The sequence below is a fragment of the Lithobates pipiens genome, unplaced genomic scaffold (assembly GCF_037356315.1).
Source record: "Lithobates pipiens isolate NorthernLeopardFrog02 unplaced genomic scaffold, aLitPip1_a1.2 Scaffold_83, whole genome shotgun sequence".
NCBI classification, from domain to species: Eukaryota; Metazoa; Chordata; class Amphibia; order Anura; family Ranidae; genus Lithobates; species Lithobates pipiens.
The window spans coordinates 1,053,141-1,072,121 of record NW_027507907.1 but is presented as its reverse complement, the minus strand read 5'-3'; the positions used below and the strand labels follow the sequence as shown (position 1 = coordinate 1,072,121).

General features: G+C 43.6%; 1 protein-coding gene and 1 pseudogene across 1 annotated transcript in view; one reads left to right on the top strand and one right to left on the bottom strand.

Annotated features, from left to right (window-relative positions):
* The window catches only part of LOC143973516 (uncharacterized), an 86,482-nt gene that overhangs the window by 56,563 nt on the left and 10,938 nt on the right, over positions 1-18,981 (top strand). The window contains exon 8 of the mRNA XM_077474434.1: positions 8,569-8,721. Within this exon, the coding sequence (XP_077330560.1) occupies positions 8,569-8,721 (153 nt within the window). The remainder of the gene's footprint in view (positions 1-8,568; positions 8,722-18,981) is intronic.
* Positions 11,916-12,025, bottom strand: LOC143973531 (U2 spliceosomal RNA; annotated as a pseudogene).

The following is an 18,981-nucleotide window of genomic DNA, read 5'->3' as shown; positions in this document are numbered from 1 at the left end:
ATCCCCTAATCATTGACTATACTAGTCTATCTTACCCTAGGTAAGGTCCCCATTGAGGGGGTATCTGATACTGCTGATCTAACTTTACTACCATTCGGCCGTTACATGCTATATTTCCATTCCTATTCGAATTATTCTCCTTTTCTATGTACATCTATTTGCCTTATTATTTATTTATACATCTTCCATCTTACCATCAAGCTTTGAGCTATTTTTTCCCCTTCCAACTATAATGAGGAGACCACAGGAAAATAAACCAGGGGAGAGAGAGGGATATGGTGGAGAGTAGTGAAGAGGGGGAGAGAAAAAAAAAAAAGGGGGGGGGGCACACCCATTACTAAGTGTTTAATTAAGGTTAGATATACCACTACATATCTAACATATCCAAACTATATATTAACCTCCCATATCAATAGTGTTTTATTAACCCAAAATTAACATAACCAACCCCAATGTGTATATTTAATAATCTTGTTAACAAATTCATTATTACTATTAAGGCCTGTGACATGCCAAATATAATACATCCATACAATTTAGTGACTTTTTCTTGCCTTTTCAACTTACTTCCTTTTACCCATTACCATTATACCACCCTACATCCCCTCCCTCCCAACACCTATCCTCACCACCCCTTCCACCCTTTACCCACCTATATCCAACCCCCCCCCCCCAATCCACTCCCCCTCCCCTCCACCTCAGCCCCCATTTCCCTCCTATCTCCTTCTAATAAAATCCTTAGGCCAGTCTAGTATTTTCACTTCTGGAAGCTGCAATTTCTTCTGAAAGTCCTCTAAATCAGCCATTTCTCTAAATATTACAGTCTGTCCTTCATGCTGAACCTGTAGCTGAAAGGGAAATTTCCATCTATATTGCTTATTTTTAATCCTTAACTGCTCCAATAATGGTTTCAGAGCCCTTCTTTTATCCAATGTTAATTTAGAGAAGTCCTGAAAAAAAAGCAAATTTGATCCTTCATACTGTATGATTATTTTTCCGTACTGCCGCCATGATCTTCTCCTTAGTTTGAGGATAGTGAAGTTTACATATCACATCTCTAGGCATATTGACATCCCCTTTCCTTTGTGCCATAGCCCGGTGCACTCTATCAATTAATATTTCTGCTTTTGATAAGTCCTGCAATATATTACTAAAGATCTTTTGAATGACTTCCAGGAGCATTTCTGAAGTCACGTTTTCCTTTAAGCCTCTTATTCTTATATTATTCCTTCTACTTCTGTTTTCTTGCTTACTGCTTGCTTTAAATCCCTTTCTTGCTCTTGCATTTTTTCCTTCACCTGCTTTAGCTCCTTCTCCAAACTTTCCATTCTTATATTCATACCTTCTATTTTACCATGCGTTTCCAACGCAATTGTTTTTATCTCTTGGATTTCTGTTTTATACGCTTTCTCCATCCTCTGATCCATATCTACCCTTGTGGGTAAGGAGGTTATATAAGCTTTAATATCCCATTCTTCCTTCTCCTTCTCCTTTTTGTCATCTATTTCCATTTCCAGGATATCTATGGGGGAACTGTTTCTAGGATGATCTACCATTTCTTCTCCTGATATACCAGATACTAAAGATGATTCCACAGAGTTTATTACCTCCTGAGATAACTGTGATGAATGTGTTATATGTGATGTTTGCATCGATATTTGAGGCTGTAATTGTTGGAAAAATTCCTTAATATGAGTGGTTTGTGTGGCTTGAGCCTCTGTATTGCTTTTACCTTTGGGCCGCGTACACACGGGCGGACTGTTCGCCCAACTTAGTCCGCTGAACAGTGTTTCAGCGGACAATCCGCCCGTGTGTGGGCTTCAGCGGACTGTTTCAGCGGACAGTTTGACGAACAAAGTCTTACGGAATTTCCGTAAGACAGCCCGTTCAAACTTGGTTTTGTCCGTCCAAACTTGGTTTCAGCGGACAGTCCGCTCGTGTGTAGGCAAGTTGGACGGACTAAGTATGGCGCATTCTCAGAAAGGATTTACACGGCCGAAGGTTGCATTGCAGTGTATAGGACGTCGTTTTTCTAGTCCCGTCGTACGTGCTGTAGACGTCATCGCGCACGCTTTCAGCGGACTGTCTGCTCATCATGTGTGGTCAAGTCCGTTCATGCAAATTTTGAGCGGACTGTTTGTCGGATTGTTTGACGAACTTAGTTGGGCAGACAATCCGCCCGTGTGTACGCGGCCTTGCTGTCCTTTTTATTCCCTCCAGAGCAAAGTGGTTTATTACCCTTTTTAGGTGCCATTATTTATACATATATATTTTCCTTTCTTTTTTCCTTTCTTCTCCTCCTCCCCTTTACTCTATTCCCATTTATCACTGTTTATGCTCCAAATCAAAGCCTCTCATATAACCTCTCATATACTATTCAAAAGCATCTACTTAAGATGGCAAAAAAAAAAAAAAACACACACCATAGAAAAGATGCGATTAAGTTGCCAGTAATCGCAGATATAAAGGTTGCTTACAGATTATTGGTAGCGATTTTCTAGCTTCATGGGGATATGCAAAAAATGCCAGAAAAATGCAATTAAGTTGCCAGTAATCGCAGATATAAAGGTTGCTTACAGATTATTGGTAGCGATTTTCAAGCTTCATGGAGATATGCAAAAAATGCCAGAAAAATGCAATTAAGTTGCCAGTATTCGCAGATATAAAAGTTGCTTACAGATTATTGGTAGCGATTTTCAAGCTTCATGGGGGATATGCAAAAAATGCCAGAAAAATGCAATTAATTTGCCAGTAATCGCAGATATAAAGGTTGCTTACAGATTATTGGTAGCGATTTTCAAGCTTCATGGAGATATGCAAAAAATTCCAGAAAAATGCAATTAAGTTGCCAGTAATCGCAGATATAAAAGTTGCTTACAGATTATTGGTAGCGATTTTCAAGCTTCATGGGGATATGCAAAAAATGCCAGAAAAATGCAATTAATTTGCCAGTAATCGCAGATATAAAGGTTGCTTACAGATTATTGGTAGCGATTTTCAAGCTTCATGGGGGATATGCAAAAAATGCCAGAGAAATGCAATTAAGTTGCCAGTAATCGCAGATATAAAGGTTGCTTACATATTATTGGTAGCGATTTTCAAGCTTCATGGGGATATGCAAAAAATGCCAGAAAAATGCAATTAAGTTGCCAATAATCGCAGATATAAAGGTTGCTTACAGATTATTGGTAGCGATTTTCAATCTTCATGGGGATATGAAAAAAATGCCAGAGAAATGCAATTAAGTTGCCAGTAATCGCAGATATAAAGGTTGCTTACATATTATTGGTAGCGATTTTCAAGCTTCATGGGGATATGCAAAAAATGCCAGAAAAATGCAATTAAGTTGCCAATAATCGCAGATATAAAGGTTGCTTACAGATTATTGGTAGCGATTTTCAATCTTCAAGGGGATATGAAAAAAATGCCAGAAAAATGCAGTCACTCAGCCCCCCCTGAGCCTTCAGTGATATCACTTTATGCAAAATTGCATCACAGTTTGTGCTCCAACTCGAAACCTCCCATATACTATTCAGCAGCGACCAGCGATAGCAGATGAAAAATAGAGTGCAGTTTAGTCCCCAATATTCACAAATATATAGGCTGCTCACAAGCTGTTAACTGTGATTTTTAGGCTTCAAAGAGAAAAGCGCCCCCCCTGAGCTTTCAGCGGTATCGCCTTGTTCAAGATTGCTTCTCCTTTTACTTTTTTACTTTATTTCCTTACTAACCTTGAACAGTGTCCATAGAGTGGTGGTCAGCATCATATTTTGCTTGTTCAGCTTTACTTTCTCCTGTCACCTTTCACCATCCTTTCACCATCCAGCTCCGTTCTTTTTCGTACCCCCCCGGAGGTTCACGAGCTCTCCCGAGGTTCCCCGAAATCTTTCCGGGATCTCCCGATCTCTGCCGTCCTCTGCCCGACTCCTCTGTGACACTTCCGAGGCTTCCGAAGGGAGGATCACATCTGTCGGCTCCGTCTCTCAAGCCTTAGACACGGACCGGCGCTCGGATCCACTCCCTCCCCCAGCCTCTCTCAGCTTAGATCTGGCGGCGCAGGGACCAGCACTCCACGGGGTCCTCCAATCCACCGGACGTACGGCTCCAAAGAACGGCGTTCCACAGTCTCTCCTCCTCCTCACAGTGATCACTCCAGGCACTCCATCCATTTAGCCACAGGTGAGGGGATGAAAGGGATATCCCTTATGCATCTCGGAAATTTGCTGTGTTAGCAATCCCTGAGTGAGTCCTTCCAGGGAGATTTCATACGCAGCTCAGAGTCTCCATAACGTAGCTTAACTTCTGTGCAGATATTAATATATAGGCTCCATAATCTCTTTATGCCACAGCACAGGCACCAGCAGCAGCATCAGCTTCCTACACCAGCGTGTCAGCATGCCGACCTCATGGAGCTCACCTAGTCAGCAGCTCCTCCCCCCTCCATCAGGTGTCTCATCACACACACACACACACCAGTTGTATACCTTTTGAAGGCCCTCAGATGTGTGAAGGACTGGACAGTGCCAGTGGTGGACTTTTGAAGGCCCTCAGATGTGTGAAGGACTGGACAGTGCCAGGGGTGGACTGACAACTCATGGGGCCCCCGGGCAATAGGAGATTATGGGTAGCAAACAATTAGTGTATAAAGTACCTCTGCGCCAACCACCTTGACAAGGGGAATAGAGGGATGCTGCAAACACTGAGGGGAGCTTCACCTACTCCCTGAGCAATATCGATTAAGTGGTTTTAGTGTTGCGCAAATGGGGGAATACAAGAAAGGAGGGGAGATGGAGGGGGGGGGGGGGGAAGGGGGGAGAAAGAGAGGGAAGGAGAAAAGAAAAAGGGGAAGGGGAAGGAAGGGCAGGGAGGGGGAAGGGAAACAGATGAGTATGCAGGTAAAGGATAAAAGGGTAAAGGTCAAAAAGTGCTAGTGTAAAATTATATGTATCTGGGTGTGCAGATACATATACGAGAGACCTGGCTGTTTGGGACTCTCCCTCCTGGTTAGCTGAGACACAGCAGCGGGAGCCTCATACTATCATAATGAAATCATAATTTCATTCTGTTTAATATTAGGTCAGTTGTTGGATTTTGGAAACTTGTCATCTGAAAATATAAATATAGTTAGAAAAGTTTACATTAGGCGAGTGTCCTCTGGAACAGCATGAAACGTTTCAAAACCCCTTTCAGCACATTTGTCAAACCCTTTGACTGATTGTGTTATATCTGTACACGTCGTCTTTAGGGACCCAACAAAAATGACTGCATATGCAGCTTAGTATCTCCCCCCCCCCCCTTTTGAAACTATGAAGGGATGTTAAAGTGGTTCTAAAGTCATAATTTTTACCCTAATACATTCCCCACATTAAAGTGATTGTAAGGGTAAAAGGTTGTTTATCTTAATGCATTCTCTTAATGCATTCACCTTTCATAAGCTGCTCCCCTCAGAAACACTTACTTGAGCCCGATCTTGATCCAACACTGTGCCCATCTGCAGCAACCCTTTTCCCCTCTCTCTTTTCACAGGAGACTCTGCAGCAGGGGGAACCATTGAGCTATTGTCTTCTGCTGCTGTCAGTTAAATCCTGTGAGGAGGGAGCAGCAGGGGGGCGAGGTTAAGCCATCCTCTGTGTGTCTATGGACATACACAGCCCTGGTTTTTGGAGCAAGCCTGCATGAGTGCCCCCACAGCAAGTTTATTGGTATGGGGGCACTCCGAAAAGAGAAGGAGCCAAGATCGCTGGTGGGGTACTCCAGAAGAGAAGGCTCAGGGCTGCTCTGTGCAAAACCATTGTACAGAACGGGTAAGTATAATATTTGTAATATTTAAAAAAAGAAGCTTTATAACCACTTTAAGGTAAAAGTTTCCCACTACTTGTTTCCATCTCTCCCCAAAAAAAGTCTTCTCTCAATCCGGCGCTATCCCATCTGCAGCACCACTTTCTTTCTGCTCTCACATTATATACTGAGAGAAAGGGGAGCCATTGGCTCAGTCTTTCCTGTCAGTCAGATCCTATGAGGAGGGAGCTGAGGTTGCATGACACACACAACACGGCTGGGGAGCACGCTCACGCAGGTGCTTTCAGACCATATGGCTTGCTATGGGGGCACTCGGAGAAGAGGAGAGAACAGTGCCTGCGAGGGACTGCTAAAGTAGAGGTAAGGTACCACTCTGTGCAATATTGTTGCACAGAGAAGGTAAGTATAAATTGCTTTTTTATTTTTTTTTAAATATAACCTTTTACAACCACTTTAAGAACTTAAGTCATTCATGAGAGTCACTGACTTTATTATCAGCTTGGACTACTTAGCAAACAAATTACGCACTAAACCAAAGATCAAGCACACTTTGCAAAGTATGATCACTTGTAATCCCATTAATTATGCAGTTTCTATTTTGTTTTTTAGTACATTTTCTGTAAATAAATTCTTCTGATTTTCTTTTCAGTAAAATAACATTTTAAACTGTCAAGCTAAATCTCTAAATGCTCTAAATCAGAAATTAAAGAATCCTTGTCACCTTGAAGAAAGCTGGTATATTTCAAACTCTGTTACATTCTTGGATGTGTGTGGCAGCAAGTCCACATAGGTTGGACTTGATGGACTTGTGTCTTTTTTCAACCTCACCTACTATGTAACTTTGTAACATTCTGATGTACCATTTCCTTAGCATTCATAATTGCTATAGCAGATGCTTTGAGCAGTGTGTATCTACTGTAGCAGTGGGACCCCGTGCTACTGAGAAGATTGCTGGTTTGTGCCAGATTTTTGCAGAATCAGGCACGCTGATTGCACAGCTGTGTGCTGGGCTATTAGTTGTGACCCGACTATGGCTTAGTGCTCCACACAACAGACAGGCGGTCTTCGCAGGGGAGTCAGGTGGACTCCCAAACTCTCCAGGAGTTAGAGAGGCTTCATGGGGCAGCTAGAGCACCCATGTCTGCAGGAGGCAGACTTAAGGCCCATACACACGCTTTGATTTTCGGATGTCAATTGTGTTAAGATGACCGATTGTCCGCAAATCTTACCGTTAGTACCGTGCTTTCGACAGCTGATTTCACCTTTTCGTCAGACAAAAGCTGGATGTGCAGACTATAACATTTTTGTCGGATGTGAACTCAACATCTGATTTTCATTTCAGTAGTATGGTTTTCGTACAAAAAAATCGTAAGAGCAACACTACGCATGCTCAGAAACGAAAGAGTACATACAAAACTATTCAACATGTTACGTCACTTCTGACGTTGTATTCTGTCAAATGAAAATTCTCATATTGTTAGTAACCTCTTCACTTTCAACATGAGACCAGCATGCCACAAAAATTGGACGTTCTGTCATCCGAAAATCAAAGCGTGTGTACGAAGCTTTAGTCTGTTACAAAGCAGCAAGGTGCTGCTCGTGAGTAAGCTATGAGAGAGCTTGACTCAAAGCCCTTGTACACACGGTCGGAGATTCTGATGGAATGTTTCCTATCGGACCGTTTTGTCGGATATTCCGACTGTGTGTGGTCTGCATCGGACTGTTTCCGTCGTAATATCCGACGGACCAACTTTTCCAACTTGCCGGTAAACTTTTCTGACAAAATGCTCCGATCGGACATACTCCGATCATGTGTAGCCTACTCCGACGGACAAAGTGCCACGCATGCTCAGATCAAATTCCTAGACCAAAGCTATTGGCTACTAGCCTGAACGTAGTCCCGCCGTAACTAAATAACGTAACCACGTTCTGAACAATCAGATTTTCCGACAACTGAGTCCGACCGTGTGTATGCAACATCACTTCCGGACCTCTTCCGGAATTAATCCGTCGGAATTAATCCAACAGATTTGGTTGCCAGAATCTCCGACCGTGTGTACGGGGGCTAAGGAAGTCTTTTGGTCTGAGGAGCAGGCCTAAGGCCTCCACTTGAGGCCTGAAGCAGCCATGTAGCAAGAGAGTAAGCCAGGAGGCTGGAGAATTTGGATTGTGCAAGTTACAGTAATGGTGGAACCCACTGCGTGGGCTGCTGATGGCTTTCGTGAACTTTTCTGTTCTTTTAAATAAAAGTGGGCTACCATGCTCTTAAAAATACAGTTTTGGACTGGCACACTCATTGGAAATGCACCCACTGCTTGAGTCTGATCACCCCAATCTTACACTACATTAAAACATGTGGTGGCTACTATTTGTGTGTTTAAAGGTTGAACTGTGGCATTGACCCATCCCAATGATATCCACTCTCAAACTACTGGCTCTTAGATGTTGTCCCATGTAAAATCTCTATGAAGGATGAGGGTACAGCCATACCATTGCTTTGTAAATTATAACCATAGTTTATAATCATAGTTTATTAGCTTGAAAATTCAAAATCAATGACAATGGGCAAAGTGCAATGACCTGTAAAAGTTAACCGGATGTCACGTTATGTTTTTAATTGTGTTTCTGATTTCCGAGTTTATTGCTGATTGGTTGCTGTGAGATTTGTATTTTCCCTATGATTTGTGCTCTTTCCATTTCCTTTTAAAATACATCTAGGAATTGTCCAGTGGCCTGTGATCACTGAGTTTTGCTTTCTCTGAAATATAGGGACAAGTTCTGATAATGTTACATTGATCATCATTCTCGCCATCGTCCTCATCACCATCATAGTGATCATAGTGATCATCATTGTTGTTATTATGTCCAGACGCAAACCATCACCAACGTCTACAAAAGCAACAATGGACCCTCCAGATGCAGGTACAGTACCTGACCATTCCTGACTGTAAAATGTATTGGCAACAAAGACCAACAAACCCGTACAATACACCATACAACTGCCTGAACGTCTTATTCTATGTAGAGTGCCCCATTCAAGCCTGGGCCAAGGGGTAGGCAGAAGAGATGTCCGCCTTTAGCACTTCAGTAGGAGGGAGGTACAAAAATGGCAACCAATGCTGCTGAAGTAGATCACAGCACATGGGAAGGGGAGCACTTTGGTCTCTTTGCCTTGTCTACTAGAGGACCTTGTCCCAGCACTGACCCCATGATCTCCAGATAATGATATGTTGTGGCATGTAACCAGTTTCCTCTTCACTCACTGCCTTCAATCTTTCATGGTCAAACCTTGTAGACACAAGTAACATCTCTGTCTTACCCCAGTCCCCCACATTCACTGTTCTTCATGGTCTCAGTCTGTACACTGTGCTATACGTTCCTTATTTTACACTGTTTCCGTCGTAATATCCGACGGACCAACTTTTCCAACTTGCCGGTAAACTTTTCTGACAAAATGCTCCGATCGGACATACTCCGATCATGTGTAGCCTACTCCGACGGACAAAGTGCCACGCATGCTCAGATCAAATTCCTAGACCAAAGCTATTGGCTACTAGCCTGAACGTAGTCCCGCCGTAACTAAATAACGTAACCACGTTCTGAACAATCAGATTTTCCGACAACTGAGTCCGACCGTGTGTATGCAACATCACTTCCGGACCTCTTCCGGAATTAATCCGTCGGAATTAATCCAACAGATTTGGTTGCCAGAATCTCCGACCGTGTGTACGGGGGCTAAGGAAGTCTTTTGGTCTGAGGAGCAGGCCTAAGGCCTCCACTTGAGGCCTGAAGCAGCCATGTAGCAAGAGAGTAAGCCAGGAGGCTGGAGAATTTGGATTGTGCAAGTTACAGTAATGGTGGAACCCACTGCGTGGGCTGCTGATGGCTTTCGTGAACTTTTCTGTTCTTTTAAATAAAAGTGGGCTACCATGCTCTTAAAAATACAGTTTTGGACTGGCACACTCATTGGAAATGCACCCACTGCTTGAGTCTGATCACCCCAATCTTACACTACATTAAAACATGTGGTGGCTACTATTTGTGTGTTTAAAGGTTGAACTGTGGCATTGACCCATCCCAATGATATCCACTCTCAAACTACTGGCTCTTAGATGTTGTCCCATGTAAAATCTCTATGAAGGATGAGGGTACAGCCATACCATTGCTTTGTAAATTATAACCATAGTTTATTAGCTTGAAAATTCAAAATCAATGACAATGGGCAAAGTGCAATGACCTGTAAAAGTTAACCGGATGTCACGTTATGTTTTTAATTGTGTTTCTGATTTCCGAGTTTATTGCTGATTGGTTGCTGTGAGATTTGTATTTTCCCTATGATTTGTGCTCTTTCCATTTCCTTTTAAAATACATCTAGGAATTGTCCAGTGGCCTGTGATCACTGAGTTTTGCTTTCTCTGAAATATAGGGACAAGTTCTGATAATGTTACATTGATCATCATTCTCGCCATCGTCCTCATCACCATCATAGTGATCATAGTGATCATCATTGTTGTTATTATGTCCAGACGCAAACCATCACCAACGTCTACAAAAGCAACAATGGACCCTCCAGATGCAGGTACAGTACCTGACCATTCCTGACTGTAAAATGTATTGGCAACAAAGACCAACAAACCCGTACAATACACCATACAACTGCCTGAACGTCTTATTCTATGTAGAGTGCCCCATTCAAGCCTGGGCCAAGGGGTAGGCAGAAGAGATGTCCGCCTTTAGCACTTCAGTAGGAGGGAGGTACAAAAATGGCAACCAATGCTGCTGAAGTAGATCACAGCACATGGGAAGGGGAGCACTTTGGTCTCTTTGCCTTGTCTACTAGAGGACCTTGTCCCAGCACTGACCCCATGATCTCCAGATAATGATATGTTGTGGCATGTAACCAGTTTCCTCTTCACTCACTGCCTTCAATCTTTCATGGTCAAACCTTGTAGACACAAGTAACATCTCTGTCTTACCCCAGTCCCCCACATTCACTGTTCTTCATGGTCTCAGTCTGTACACTGTGCTATACGTTCCTTATTTTACACTATCTCTTGCACATTTGTATGCTGTTTTTTTTCTTTTTTTAAACCCATGGTGTGTGAAACACACTGAAAAATCTCACCCGGTGCCAAAAAATGTGCACACACATAGGTGACACAAAAACGTGCAACGGGTGTACACAAGCCCTCTAAAATCAGAGGGCCTTGCCCTGAATCCCCCAGGGCGTTAGGCTCCTGATGGGGACAAGGGTACTTACACTTTGGTCCATCTGGCTGAAACCAGGCGGACCCCTTTCTCTGGAGGGTGTCGGCCAAAACAGACCCAGACAAGTACTAGGTGGGGCTACCCTGAAGGGAGACCCCATGAGAGAGGGCAAACTAAGCCAGGAGACCATGTCCACCCCCTTCCAAGACTTTCAGGGCAGGCCTGAGGACCTACATCCTACCAGTCACACAGTGCAACAAACCGTGTGCAAACACAAAAATACAAGAAGAGACACACAAAGAAATAAATAAAATAAAGTGGGGGATGAAGGAAGTGGAGAGGAGAGTGAAAAGTGGGCATTGTGTAATACAAAGGCCAGGCCCTCCGCCCAGGAATAAAAAATTCCTCTGGTCCAGGAGGCAGGTGCTAAAAAAGCGTGTATATGGTGCAGTGACCGTGGTGCCATAAATCAAAGGGACCCTCACTCACAGTGATTATACGGCACCCCTGGACTGCCACTTCAGGGGCACATACACCATAGGCTTTCAGTTCCCAATCCGACCCCCCGACTGAATCAGTGCAGCCCTCTGTCACTGCCAGATACAGAGCCCTTCAATTTTTTCTCAGGGAGAGCTGCCCTCAGCAATAACAGCCTCCACCAGTACTAACCCTTCCAGGCCGCCATCATCATTTGCAAGGCGACGCCAGCTCCTCCACCGGACGCTGACAGGAACGGCACCCACACCAACAACATCCAGAAGGCCAGAAAAAGACCCGTCCTAAGGCCAGACCCGATGCAGCACCCATCCGCACCCTTCCGGACTGTTCAGACTCGACCCCGCTGACTTCTCAAAGGGCACCCAGACACCCTTCACTACCGAAACCGCCCTTCCAGGTGCAATGACACCATTGTATTTGCATCTGCCCTCCCCACACTTGGGAGTAGCATAGCGCCTCCTCTGGCAACTGATAAGAACAGATACTACACTTGATCTTAGCCAAAAGGCCGAGAAGCGTGTATGATGTGCTGTACTTCCCCTAGTCCACACTTTACGAGTGTATATTCTGTGCTGTACTTCCCCTAGTCCACACTTTACAAGTATAGGAATGGTGTTAGGGAGAGGGTGTATGGGGTTGCCAACATCCTAATTAAACATGGAAGAATGTGCATAAAATACAGATATGATAACCCCCTTGGACTTTTCAGACAGAGCGTATAGTGTAGGTACATTTGTCTCCAGGACTATGTGTGCCCTTTTTCCAATGCTTTGTATTCAATAAAAGTGGAGTCACTGCCTTTCAAAGAAATTTACCTACACTATACTCTCTGCCTGAAAACTCCAAGGGGGTTATCATTTCTACATTTGACGCATATTCTTCCACACTTTCCAAGAAAGTATGCTGTGCTGTAAATTTTCTTATTCCACACCTTCTATATACAGTGCCTTAAAAAAAAGTATTCACACCCCTTGAAATTTTCCACATGTTGTCATGTTACAACCAAAAACATAAATGTATTTAATTGGGATTTTATGTGATAAACCAACACAAAGTGGCTCATAATTGTGAAGTGGAAGGTAAAGAAGATAAATGGTTTGCAAAATGTTTTACAAATAAATATGTGAAAAGTGTGGGGTGCATTTGTATTCAGCCCCCTTTACTCTGATACCCCTAACTAAAATCTAGTGGAACCAAGTGCCTTTAAAAGTTACCTAATTAGTAAATAGAGTCTACCTGTGTATAATTTAATCTCAGTATAAATACAGCTGTTCTGTGAAGCCCTTGGGGGTTTGTTAGAGAAACCTAGTGAACAAACATCATCATGAAGGCCAAGGAACACACCAGACAGGTCAGGGATAATTTTGTGGAGAAGTTTACAGCAGGGTTAGGTTATAAAAAAAATATCCCAAGCTTTGAACATCTCACGGAGCTCTGTTCAATCCAAAAATGGAAAGAGTATGGGCACAACTGCAAACCTACAAAGACATGGCCGCCACCTAAACTGACTGGCCGGGTAAGGAGAGCCTTCAGAGAAGAGCCAAGAGGCCCATGTTAACTCTGGAGGAGCTTCAGAGATCCACAGCTCAGGGAGGAGAATCTGTCCACAGGACAACTATTAGTCGTGCTCTCCATAAATCTGGCTTTTATAGAAGAGTGACAAGAAGAAAGCCATTTTTGAAAGAAAGCCATAATGCCATAAGCCATAATGTCTTGTTTGCAGTTTGTGTTTGTGAGAAGCCATGTGGGGGACACAGCAAACATGTGGAAGAAGGTGGTCTGGTCAGATGAGGCCAAAATTGAACTTTTTGGCCTAAAAGCAATGCACTATGTATGGTGGAAGACTAACACTGCACATCACCCTGAACACACCATCCCCACCGTGAAACATGGTGGTGGCAGCATCATGTTGTGGGGATGCTTTTCTGCAGCAAGGACAGGGAAGCTGGTCAGAGTTGATGGGAAGATGGATGGAGCCAAATACAGGGCAATCTTAGAAGAAAACCTGTTATGCCGCGTACACATGGTCGGAATTTCCAACAGAAAAAACCAACGGAAACTGACTGGAAACTGACTGCATGGTGTGAACTAAAGCCATTGGAATACATGGAAAACACTGTGCATGCATTTTTAGTTCAGGAAAAAAGCACATGGAACTGCATGGAACTGCATCTGGTGTGAACTGGCCCTAAGAAATGACTAGGTAGGACTGACAACACTGCTTGGGATTTCAGTGCAGAAGAATTTCTGTGTTGTCAGTTCATGCGGGAAGTTAAAAGCTCACTGGCAGATTACCAGGTTTCTTTCTGTGCTTCAAGTGCAGAACTTACAACTAGACATGTGTGGTTTGTTTCATTGCAAATCGAAATTCAGACACATTTTTCTTTATTACAATAGTAACAAATTTAATGGAAATACAGTGCCTTGCAAAAGTATTCATCCCCCTTAGCTTTTTACCTATTTTGTTACATTACAGCCTTTAGTTCAATGTTTTTTTTGTTTTGTTTTTTATCTGAATTATATGTGGTGGATCAGAAAAAAATAGTCTAAGTTGGTGAAGTAAAATTAGAAAAATATATACATAAAACTATTTTTCAGAAAGTCTTTACCCTCAAAAAGCTCTGGTGCAACCAATTACCTTCAGAAGTCACATAATTAGTGAAATGATGTCCACCTGTGTGCAATCTAAGGGTCACATGATCTGTCATTACATATACACACCTTTTTGAAAGGCCCCAGAGGCTGCAACACCTAAGCGAGAGGCACCACTAACCAAACACTGCCATGAAGACCAAGGAACTCTCCAAACAAGTAAGGGACAATGTTGTTGAGAAGTACAAGTCAGGGTTAGGTCATAAAAAAATATCCAAATCTTTGATGATCCCTAGGAGCACCATCACATCTATCATAACCAAATGGAAAGAACATGGCACAACAGCAAACCTGCCAAGAGACGGCCGCACACCAAAACTCAGGGACCGGGCAAGGAGGGCATTAATCAGAGAGGAGCACAGAGACCTAAGGTAACCCTGGAGGAGCTGCAGAGTTCCATAGCAGAGACTGGAGTATCTGTACATAGGACGACAATAAGCCGTACGCTCCATAGAGTTGGGCTTTATGGCGGAGTGGCCAGAAAAAAAGCCATTTATGCAAAAAACAAAATGGAACCTTTTGAGTTTGCGAAAGGGCACGTGGGAGACTCTCAAAATGTATGGAGGAAGGTGCTCTGGTCTGATGAGACTAAAATTTAACATTTTGGCCATCAAAGAAAACGCTATGTCTGGTGCAAACCCAACACATCACATCACCCAAAGAACACCATCCCCACTGTGAAACATGATAGTTTGGACTGGGAGACTGGTCAGAGTTGAGGGAAAGATGGATGGTGCTAAATACAGGGATATTCTTGAGCAAAACCTGTACCATTCTGTGTGTGATTTGAGGCTAGGACGGAGGTTCACCTTCCAGCAGGACAATGACCCCAAACACACTGCTAAAGCAACACTTGAGTGGTTTAAGGGGAAACATGTAAATGTGTTGGAATGGCCTAGTCAAAGCCCAGACCTCAATCCAATAGAAAATCTGTGGTCAGACTTAAAGATTGCTGTTCACAAGCGCAAACCATCCACCTTGAAGGAGCTGGAGCAGTTTTGCAAGGAGGAATGGAAAAAAATCCCAGTGGTGAGATGTGGCAAGACTCATAGAGACTTATCCAAAGCAACTTGGAGCTGTGATAGCCGCAAAAGATGTCTCTACAAATTATTGCTTTTATGGGGGGGTGAATAGTTATGCACATTGACTTTTTCTGTTATTTTGTCCTATTTGTTGTTTGCTTTACAGTTAAAAAAAAAAAATCTTCAAAGTTGTGGGCGTGTTCTGTAAGTTATATGATGCAAATCCTCAAACAATCCATATTAATTCCAGGTTGTGAGGCAACAAAACATGAAAAATGCCAAGGGAGTGAATACTTTTGCAAGGCACTGTAGCAATACAAAAATTTGGATGAAATTTGAATTGGTTTTTGAATCGAATTCTAATCTTTTTCAAATCAAATTCGATTTTGAACTTCCAAAGAGAATAAAATAATATGGAACAGAAAAGAATAGAATAGAATAAAGAAGAATAGAATAGAAAATAAAAGAATAGAATAGAATATAGTAGAGCGCTCACGGCTAGTGGGGCAGCAGCGTCATGACGTAGGACGCGGGTTCCGGGGGAGGAAGCAGTGAGAAGCCGGCCGGAGCGAGAGGACGGCGTGCTGTGCGAGGGACAGCTGGAGTAGTGAGAGGCTCCAGCTGGAGGAAACATCCATCCCGGTGTCATCTTAGACGCCACCGCTCCGGAGACCGGCCCCCCCTCCCTCGCTGGAAGCCACACGGGAAACAGGCTAAATGAAGATGCAAACCAGGCTCCCTGTGTCCCAGCTGTCTTTTTTCTCTCCCCCCCTCGCCGCTCGGGACGCCGCTAGCATATAGCGGTGAGAAGGGCTCTTAACCACCGTAACCCTAAAACGAAGGAGAGGACTGAAAACAGATGGCAACGTGGATCAGATAAGCAATGATGATTTTGGGATTGTGTAGTTTTGATCTTGCAGTTGCGCTGAAGGTTTTTTAAAAAAAAAAAGTGCTTGAACGGTCATTGCTAGAGTTGCTGGGTCAGGGGAGTGAATGAGCATTCCAAAAATAGCGGTGCGATTATGCAAAACCTAAATGCTGATCTGTGGAAAGTTGCAATGGTAATGACATCTCACTTGAGGCTTTAACTGAAAACCTAGCCTGGTTGGGCAACACAGTGGGGGACTATACTAAATATTTGGTGTGCAAACTCTTCTCAGACCCCAAAAGAATAAGGCACGGCGGCTGTGGGGGATATCTAATTTAATGTTTTTTTTGGTCTGTTTGTTTTTTTTTCTCTCTCTCTCTTTTTCCTCAATATCTGATGATCTGATACGAGGTGGACATAAGGTGGTAAAAACGGGCTTGGGGACTCCGCTGGTGTGTGTCTCCCTCTGTGCTCTCTTCTGGTCCTATCGGCCCGGACTAAAAAGCAAACTATCCTGTATGTTTATTTAAATAAGTGCGGCAGAGTTCTATATCCTAATTGGGCAGTCTTGAAAGTCCCCCCCTTAAAACCTAGGAGTGTAGGGGAGGGTGGAAGGCTCTATTTAAGGAGGACACAACGTGGTGGGGGTCCCGTCTCACGTATTGTGAGATAATTTAAAAATTTGTAATCCTAGTGCAATAAAATGAATAAATCCTCCAAACAGAATGGACGAAGAGGGGGCCTTAAAACCCCAAAAAACACAACGGACAGCACAATTAAGCAATATTTGACCCCAGGGGGAAGCCCAAAAGGGGAGGGGGCGGAAGAAATACCCCCGAACACAGGAAAAAAGAAGGGTCAAGATAAAAAACAGGAGAAAAGTAGGGAACACTCAAGGGATGATCTCACAACTGAAAATGAAATGGAGTCGAGTAGAGATGGTGAGCACCAGGGAGTAGACCTGCCTCTAACTCAACAAGTTCTGAGAGAAATGCTATCTAATCTTGAAGTCGCAATTAAATCAGAAATTGCTTTATTGCGAGGAGATTTGGGCCACCTATTAAACAGAGTGGAAGAAGTGGAGTCTAATATGGATAAGCAAGCCCTAGAAATAGAAAGAGTAAAAGATCATATTAAATTAATTAACCAGAATCAGAGGAAAATCTTGTATCAATTAGAGGATCAAGAAAATAGAAATCGCAGACAAAATTTAAGGATACGTGCAGTTCCTGAAAGCAAGCAAGAAGACCTGAGAGAGATTGTTAAAAACATATTTAATCCACTCCTGGGCAGAGGAGAGGATGGATTCCCCAAAATTGAAAGGGTCCATCGTGTAGGTAGATTAAGGAACGGAGGATCAAACAAGCCTCGGGACATTATCGTAAAATTCAGATTCTGTGAAGATAAAGATGAGATATGGTCAAAATTAAAGGGGAGAGAGATTTTAAACTATGCAGGAGCAGATCTACAAGTTTTCCCTGACTTAGCCGCAGAGACTTTGACTAGAAAGCGGCTGTTGAAACCGTTGTTAGAGCTGATGAAAATGCAGAACATTCGTTATAGTTGGGGGTTCCCGGCCTGTCTTATAGGATTCAAGGATGGCAAGACAGCTAGGCTGCGTTTTCCCGATGAGTTGCTAGATTTCTGTGAGAGTTTGGGTATCCAGGCACCGGCTTTGCCAGGCTGGATAGAAGGGGACCCGGGGGTGTCGGGGGGAAGAGGGGGGTGGCTGGGAGGAGGGGAGAGAAGTACGTGAAAGTATGTCTAAGTATCTGTGTGGAGGGGGGGGCCGGTCTGACCACCCCACCCCACCCCCTTGGAAATTCCTTGGGGGGGGGAAGAGGGGGTGGGAAGGCCGAAAACTGTTCTGTACCCTAGAATCTATAGGACTTATCGAGGGTCGGGATTACCGGATCACTCGGTGGGCCAAGGGCCAGATCTAGGCCGGGGGATGGGGGGTGGGGGGATGGAGTGGGAGGAGGTGGGGGGAGGGGTGGGTGGAGGGGAGAGGTGGGGGGGGAGGGAGGGGGGGGGTTAGGGGGTAGGGAAAGGGAGAAACAGGGGGGGGGGAGGGAAGGAAAACCTATGGTAGAGGAGGTAAGAAAGATATTTTTATTAGGTAATCTAGAGTTTTAATAACGCAAGCCATAAACTTTATGTCATATAATGTCAAAGGGTTAAATTCGCCTAGTAAGAGGCATAAGATATTGAAGGAATTGAGGTTTTATAAAGCAGAGGTAATTTTTTTACAGGAAACCCATTTTTCTCATAAGGCTAATATTAAGTTATATTCAAGGGAGTTTCCCGTGTGGTACTACGGCGATGCGATAACAAGTAGAGGAAGGGGAGTAGCTATTGGTTTCTCAAAGAAGATACAGTTTAACTTAGAAGATAGAATGGTGGACCCGGAGGGAAGGTATCTAATTCTGAGAGGGAAATTAAGAGATACGGAATGCACACTGATTAATATTTATGCCCCTAACAGGGATCCTACAAAATACTTAGAGGGCCTCTTGGGGAAACTAAGAGATTTTGGGAAAGGACCAGTAATCTTGATGGGGGACCTGAATTTTTGTGTTGATCCGGGATTGGATAGTACGTCCAGGGCACAGGGGACTAGTAAGGTGCAATTAAAAAGAATAAAACAAAAACTTCATAATTCTCAATTAGTAGACGTTTGGAGAATACAGCATCCAAATGAGAAAGATTTCACGTTCTACTCCCCTGTGCACAGGACGTATTCCCGGATTGACTATATCCTTGTAGACCATAGAATTCTGGAAATGGTGGTAGAGACCTCAATTGGGGTGGTCTCACTCTCCGACCATGCCCCCGTTAAGATGAAGTTGCAACTAAGGGGAGGAGAGCGCAAGCCCTTCACTTGGAGGCTAAATGAAGGTTTGATTCAGGATGCAGAAGGAGAGGAGAAGATTA